Genomic DNA, 7,289 nt, shown 5'->3' on the forward strand with positions numbered 1-7,289 from the left:
GGTGTGTCGTGCCTATGCGTGCGATAGAGGCCCCGAGGAGGAAGCCAGCTTGGTCTTGGTCATCAGGGGACAATAAGGGCAGAGACCATGGGGCTCTGAAAAGACGGGTGAGGGCGTCCAACCAATGGTGCCCAGATGGCCGGTGTGGGATGCCTGCACTGTTTTGTGACCAGTAGGTGCCTACTCTTCCCGTATTCGAAATGTTGATGGTTCAGATTTGGTGTGCGTCCTTCGATTCCATAGTCACAAATCTGAAAGCCCCCTTGGGAGTGGACACTGGGACTCAGTCATCTCTACCCTCAGCCCTCAGCACAGCACCCAGCCCCTGATAGGCTACGGGCTTCGTGGACACATGCATGTGTGTGAATGAATGAGCAGAAGGAGCCCCAGAATGGCTCTGCCTTAAGTCCCAGATCCTCTCCAGACCCCTGAGCAGGCTTTCTGAGGAGGCTTTAAGGAATCATCTTTTATTGGGTGCATAATGCCCTGTAGATGTAAAGTGTTTCCATTTTTTTCCCCAAAGCGTTATGTGTATGCTTGATCTCTATGGCCATCCGACTGGGGCCCTGTGGGGAGCCTATCATCTATCACCTATCACTACGTTATTGACAAGGACACTGAGCCTCAGAGCCATGACTTTGCCCTCAATCCTCTGTGTCACCCTGGGAATTCATGAGTGTAGGGCCAAATTTCCCAACTTCATCTAGCATTGATTCCCAACTTGTGACTTCATCAAGCATTGAAACCTGATTAAAAGCCAGGGGTCTGGGCCCCCAACTGGCTCTATCGGGTGAATCGTGGGGCCTGGGAGAATCTTGTTTTGCTGTCCCTAGGTCATGAAGAGGGTGGAGAGGCACGCGGTCAGGGGGTCTCTGTATAAGCACTTTGACTGGGAGAAGAAGAATGCCAGGCAGGCAGAAGCCAGGCTCAGCCAGAGACTGCAAGGACTGGAACACCTCTGCGTGTGCCACATGAAGGGGCTGAGCCGCGAGCAGAGACAGCTCCAGAAAGATCTGCAGAGGCTGCGGGAAGGTGAGGCCTCGGGCTCTGGGGAGATGGGGAGAAGCGGGGCGGCCAGTCACCGGGCTGAGGTCGGAGTGCCACCCTCACCTCCTAACAAGGGCTCTTTTAGACACCCGACTGCCAAGGGAGCAAGCACCTGACGCCCCCAGGATTTCAGGCCGCCCTGCCTTCCACAGCCCTCCTTCCTCACTGACGCAGCCCTCCAGAGAGGCTCACACACGCACCTCTCTGAGCTCATACCTCTCAGGCTTCCAGTCACTTCTGTGTCTCACATGAGCTCTCTCTTGCCTAAGTTCTTCATTTTCCTCTTTCTTATGTCTCCTTCCGCTTATGTCCTTTCGCTACGTCTGGGTTGATTTGGTTTCACCTCTTTTTTTACACCTGGTCCACAACCACTGATTGAGCAACTGTTAATGTGCAAGTCACCTTGGGAAGGCGCAAGTAAAAACAGCCAAAAAACCAGATCCCCAGGATGAGCGACCGCAGAGTGGTTATCCTTGAACTGATGGCCACCTTCTGATAGAGCTGAGAACAGAGCATTTTCAACACTCACCAATGAGACCCAGGGCCTCCCTGCCTTCTGTGCAAAATGAACTTCTCAACCACCCTTCTTCTATTTTAACCTGCATTCACACTAGAGCCTGCAGATTTGGTTCCGATTAGAAAATTTCAAGTAAGCCATTGTGATGTATTGGCACTGTGTTTTCCTTGACTCCATAGGGCTGAATACTTCTGTAATTTTCCCAAAGAGGCCTCTTTACCCATAAGCTGTGTGCTCATATTCTGTTTTTTTTTAATGTTTTATTTACTTTTGAGAGAGAGAGAAAGAGAGGGAGAGAGACAGCATGAGCAGGGGAGGGTCAGAGAGAGAAGGAGACACAGAATCTGAAGCAGACTCCAGGCTCTGAGCTGGCTGTCAGCACAAAGCCTGTCGCGGGACTCGAACCCACAAACCATGAGATCATGACCTGAGCCGAAGTCAGATGCTTAACCTAACAGAGCCACCCAGGCGCCCCTGTGTGCTCATATTCTTTATATGTTGCTCTTCCAAAACACCTCCAGTCTCCACAGAATAACCCTTTCCAAATGTATACACCACTTAGAAGGCTATCCAGTTAACGGAGACTACAGAGTGAAGTTGTGATAACAAAAAGAATGTAATTAACTTGAAAAACTAGTTTCTAGTTAGTAGCTACTGATCATCCCAAAATAAAGGACTATACAGTGGTGTCTGGATTCTCAGAACTTGCAAAGCTGTCTACCCCATTCAGTGAAAACTGAGAAAAAAAATTCCCTTCTCAATGATCCCGTTAAAACATGGTGGCTTGGGGCGCCTGGGGGGCTCGGTCAGTTGAACCTCCGACTCTTGATTTCGGCTCAGGTCATATCATGGTTGGTGAGTTTGAGCCCCACATTGGGCTCTGCGCTGACAGCAGTCTCTGTCTCTCCCTCTTTCTGCCCCTCCCCTGCTTGCTCTCTATAGCTCTCAAAATAAATGAAAATAAACTTAAAAAAAAAAAAACATGGTGGCTAAGGACACAGACTCTGGACCCAGACTGACAGGGTCAGAATCCTGACTCTATCACTTACTGGCGGTGAGGCCTTGCATGGCTCACTGGACCTGTCTGTGCCTCCGTTTGCTCACATGTAAAATGGGAATGATGATCCCCACCTCGTGAGGTTATCTGAGGATTCAGCAAGCCCTTGGAATAGCACCTAAACACAAAATCAGTGTCGTGTAAGTGCTTGCTCTTATCCCTTAATCAATCAGTCAATAAAAGATGGTTCCAGGATTAACATTGCTGCCGCTTTGTTGAAAATTACCACCGTTGTATAGTTTGTAGAAACCATATCCGTCCTCAAAATAATTAGATTTTGATATGACTTCAAAATTCACCGTGGAAGGATCCACCCCATCTCGGCAAAACTACAGCCCCTTCTCGCTGACAGCAGGTGCCGGAACTCAGAAGCTCTGAGAACACTGCAGCATGTTCCAGAGGAAAGCCAGGTGTCGCGAATCAACGTAAACATGTTTAGGTCTACACCGCTAACCCCAGGATTGAGGAGTAATATACAAATGGCTGGCCTGGAGGTGATTCTAACCTCCAGCTTTGGGTCTAAAAGATGAGTCTGAGCAAGCATTCCTATTTCCCTCTCCGGAGTAAATGGTTACGACAAACCAGAATAAGAGCTCACACACTGGAAAAGAAACTTAGAAGCCATCTGGCTGAATCTATTCTCAGAAAGGACTCTGAAGGCCATATACCTATTTTCGGGTGGGGTGGGGGTATCCTGCAAAAGGCCAGGCCTGAGGTAGGTAGCCATGCTGGCTAAGTAGAGACTTTGCCTCGATGGCAGGTGGTGTGGGAAAAATCTGGACCAGGAAGCATAAAACTGATTCAGGGGCCTCCATCTCTATGTCCTTTAGAAAGCTATATCCTCTCTAACTTTGAGACTTCTAGACAGTAAAGTTAAGGCAAAGAGGAGGAAATGATATACATTGAGCCTCAGTATTTCTCAGGCACTGTACTAGGCAGTATTTTCCCATGATTTCCTTACCAAAATTGTTACTGAGATTCAACTATATGCCGGTGGATGGACTGTTTAAAGTGCATCCTCTCAGCCCTCATCTGTCAAGATCTGGATTGGCAGGTTGGGAATTAGGCTCAAAACATCTACATTCATAACGGAGATGATTATTCTGGGACAGATGTTTCGTAGACCAGACTTTACAACACGCTGTGACAGCCCCTCTAATAGATGAAGGAAAGTAAATGTGATAAAACATGGTCTGCGCCCCTTAGATGCTCACACTTGATTTGGAAGGTAGCTGTGCCTGTGAATAATTGTAATGCGAGATACTAATTACTAAATTAGAGTTATTTGCATAGTAGGGCAGGAGTGTAAGATTTCTGTGTCTATCGAAGGGCCTCAGGTAAGATGTCCCCAAAGAAGCAGTGTGTAAGCGGAATCTTAGAGGAGGAGATTGAAGGGGTGGGCGTGGGGGAGGGGTTTGTCATGAGCACATGGGGTGTGAGGCCGAGCTTGTGAGAAGGAACAGTGTGTACAAACGCATGTGCGTGAGCCGGACAAACAGCCCAGCACTGAGGAGGCTAAGGGGCAAGGACGAGATAAGGTGCTATAGAGGCAAAGCAGTGTAGGCAGCATCTCTGACCGTGGAGGGCGTCATGGGTCTTCTGAAAGAGCTTGGATTTCACCCTATAGGGTCTGGGAGTGGAAGATTACATGTTCCCTCTGGCTGCAATGTTTAGGACAATTCCAAAGTCCACACCCAACCGAGGGAATTGGCCAAGTGAGGAAAAGGAGTGTTTTGAGATATTCATGAAGTGGAATCGTCAGAGCTTTGTGATTAATTATATGTCCAGGAGGAAATAACACCAGAGTCAACGGTATGTTGCCTGGAACAGAGGAGGCACCCAAACCTCCTTGTGGGGTTGGATAGCTGGATGCACGCACGTGCCACGCCTCCCCAGGAGAACACTGGAGAAAGATTGAGTTCCAGAGAAAAGATACATTCATTCCTGATTCTGTTGGCCCATCGGGTCTAAACTGCAGAAGAGTGGCCTGGCTGGGAGAAGTAGCCTGAAATCTCTTGGCTGATAGGAAATAGAGGAAGTCCTTACGTGGATGAGACCTACACGCATACACGCAGCCAGGATACGGCAGAAGAAGGGCTCACAAAAGAATGTGTCTTGTCAGGACTACCTCACAAGGCAATGATCAGATGAAACAGGATTAGGAGATTAATGTGAATTCTAGTCCCCTTATATCTGGATTTCTCCCCTCTGCCTGGTGCCTGCTAGCCCCAGCGCAGATTCAGGGAACTCACTCCCATTAAAGCAAACACCCCAAGTGACTGACTCGTGAGGTTCCTTGAAAAGAAACTGGGTCCTCTACAGCAGCCCTGACTACAAGATGCCGAAACATTTACTCCAAGAGTGAAAACCGCACTTAATCATAGCCAGCGGTTGTCCCTCATGGTTTAGGCGAGTAGGAGGTCACATAATTGAGGTGAATGAAACAACCAGACACCATCTCTGGGTATCGCCCACATCCAGTTATCTTGCCTTGAAAACACCACGCTTGCCAAAGAAGACATTCAAAAGCAAAACCTCCATGGGCCTCATGGCCAGTTTAAACCTCTGATCTCAATGTTTCTAAGCCCTTGTTAATGATTCTAGGTCACCCGACACTGGGGAACAGCTGTGCATTTTTCTGTCTTCATCCAACATGGCAGATCAACCTCGTGTGTATGTGGTTGGAGCATATTGACATGCTCTTTCTTTGCCCAGTGCCCAGCATCCTTTCCCTCTTCTTACTAGGTTGGTTTTGGGGCTTCCATAAGAGAGAACCACTAACTGGGTGGCTTATTCATTGCCACATGAATTGTGGAGGCTACAAGTCCAAGATCAAGGTGAATGGGGGGTTGGTTCCTTCTGAGGCTGTGTGGGAAGGACTTCTTCCAGGCCTCTCTCCTTAGACTGTCGACAGCTGTCTTTCCCGTACATCTCTTCACACTGTCTTCCTTCTCTCTGTGTTTCTGGGTCCAAATTTCCCCTTTTTTAAGGATACCAGTCCTATGGAGAAGAGCTCCCCCTAACGACCTCATCTTAACTTGACTATCTCTGCAGTGGCCCTATTTCCCAAGAAGGTCACATTCTGAGGTGCTGTGGGGGTTAGGACTTCAACATGTGACATTTGGGGAAGACACAATTCAACCTATAACACTTATTCCTTCACTCAAAGTAGATATTGTCAAGAAGAAGCTCTCCTCTTATTTGGGGAATGGAATTCAAAAGAGACCAGAAGATGTCCTTGTGGCCTCACCACCGACAGGGAAGAAGCATGGAGGTCCACACACGAATAACGTTAGGTAAGAAAATGCTGCCTAAACCCATGGAGATGCCATTGAATCCCTCTTCCCAACTGACCTCCCAAATCATCCTCTCCCTGAGAAAATGCTGTCTTTCCTTCTTAAGCCACAGAACACTACCCCATAGTGTGACCACCCCCTCCTCAGCCACTTCATTCCCTCAGCCAATACCACCTGAAGGGGACCATGGTCTAAAAACTGGGAAATTCAAAAGATGAGCCTTCTTGTTGGTTTTCATAGATCTTTCTCTTTCTGCCTCCTTCCCCAGAGCACTGGCCACCAACATGACCCAAGAAATACATAGAACCAAGTCCCAGATGTCTCTTTCCCATCAAGCTGGCCTCAAAGACCCAATGAAAAGCAAAGAGCAGTCGCTATCTCGAAATCACAGAGCTTCTCACTTCACAGCAGAGAAGCCACAAGCCCAAGAAAAAGATTTTATGAGCCCATCAAAGGGCAAAGACTCCAACAAGGGCATCTCTATTCTATGTCAACACCAAGACGTCTCCATCGAAACCCTAGACCAAGCTGGCTCCAGCCCCACTTGCGAAAGTGGAACCCAGCATATTGACGAGACCAGACCAAAGGATGCCAGCCTAAAGCCAGACCCCAGTGCTGGGAATCAAAGTCCCCTGAATCCCATGGAATGTGCAGGAAATTTGAAAGATGAGTCCATAACACCCACCTTCTTAGAGCTGTTTGCTAAGGTCAGAAATGCCCACTACCTCCGGCACAGGGTTCCCCCTGAGTCTGAGAGATTGCTTAGCATTGGGGAGATATTTGGGCACAAGGAATCCTTACAGCCCAGACCAGGACAGTAAGGTAAGAACAGGGTGAGCATCTAATTTCCTTCCTCTCTAACCACCTAGTATAACCTCACAATAACCTGCTAAAAAGAGGCAGTCCTCAAGTAACTGTATATATACATACATATATAGGTACACACACACACGTATATATATACATATATGTCTATTTTATTTTCAACCCTCGGGTTTTTCTGGTTTTCCTTTTACAGGGATATAATCTCTCACTGAATGAGCAATTCAAGTATATGAAAAAGGAGAGAAAGAGATGAATCTTCTGAGAACATGTTAAGGGGTGCGCATTTGTTGTTGACATCATCACAAATATGAATCTACATTGATGACTAGGCTCTTTTTGAAAGGAAAAATATGAAGGGGCTCCGCTCACGTTGGCCACCCTTTTCCTATAGGAAGTTCTTAGGTGCCACCTGCTGGCCAAATGACATAGCTCTTCTCTTCAAGTTCACATATAACATCTATGTGAGAAGAGGAACTCAGTTGGCAATAGGTACCATCACACGGTCTATCATTAAAACCTGCTCTCACCTGCCACAGCCCTGGACTTA

General features: G+C 47.7%; 1 protein-coding gene across 1 annotated transcript; it reads left to right on the top strand.

The window, feature by feature from the left end:
- The first annotated feature begins 836 nt into the window (after positions 1–836).
- CCDC190 (coiled-coil domain containing 190) lies at positions 837–6,857 on the top strand. Its single transcript, XM_077760007.1, has 3 exons — positions 837–1,032; positions 5,794–5,917; positions 6,186–6,857. The coding sequence occupies exons 1-3, from the start codon at positions 837–839 to the stop codon at positions 6,736–6,738; spliced, it is 873 nt and encodes a 290-aa protein (XP_077616133.1). The 3' UTR covers positions 6,739–6,857.
- The last annotated feature ends 432 nt before the right edge of the window (positions 6,858–7,289 follow it).

Source organism: Crocuta crocuta, unplaced genomic scaffold (genome assembly GCF_008692635.1).
Source record: "Crocuta crocuta isolate KB4526 unplaced genomic scaffold, BGI_CrCroc_1.0 scaffold133, whole genome shotgun sequence".
Lineage (NCBI taxonomy): Eukaryota > Metazoa > Chordata > Mammalia > Carnivora > Hyaenidae > Crocuta > Crocuta crocuta.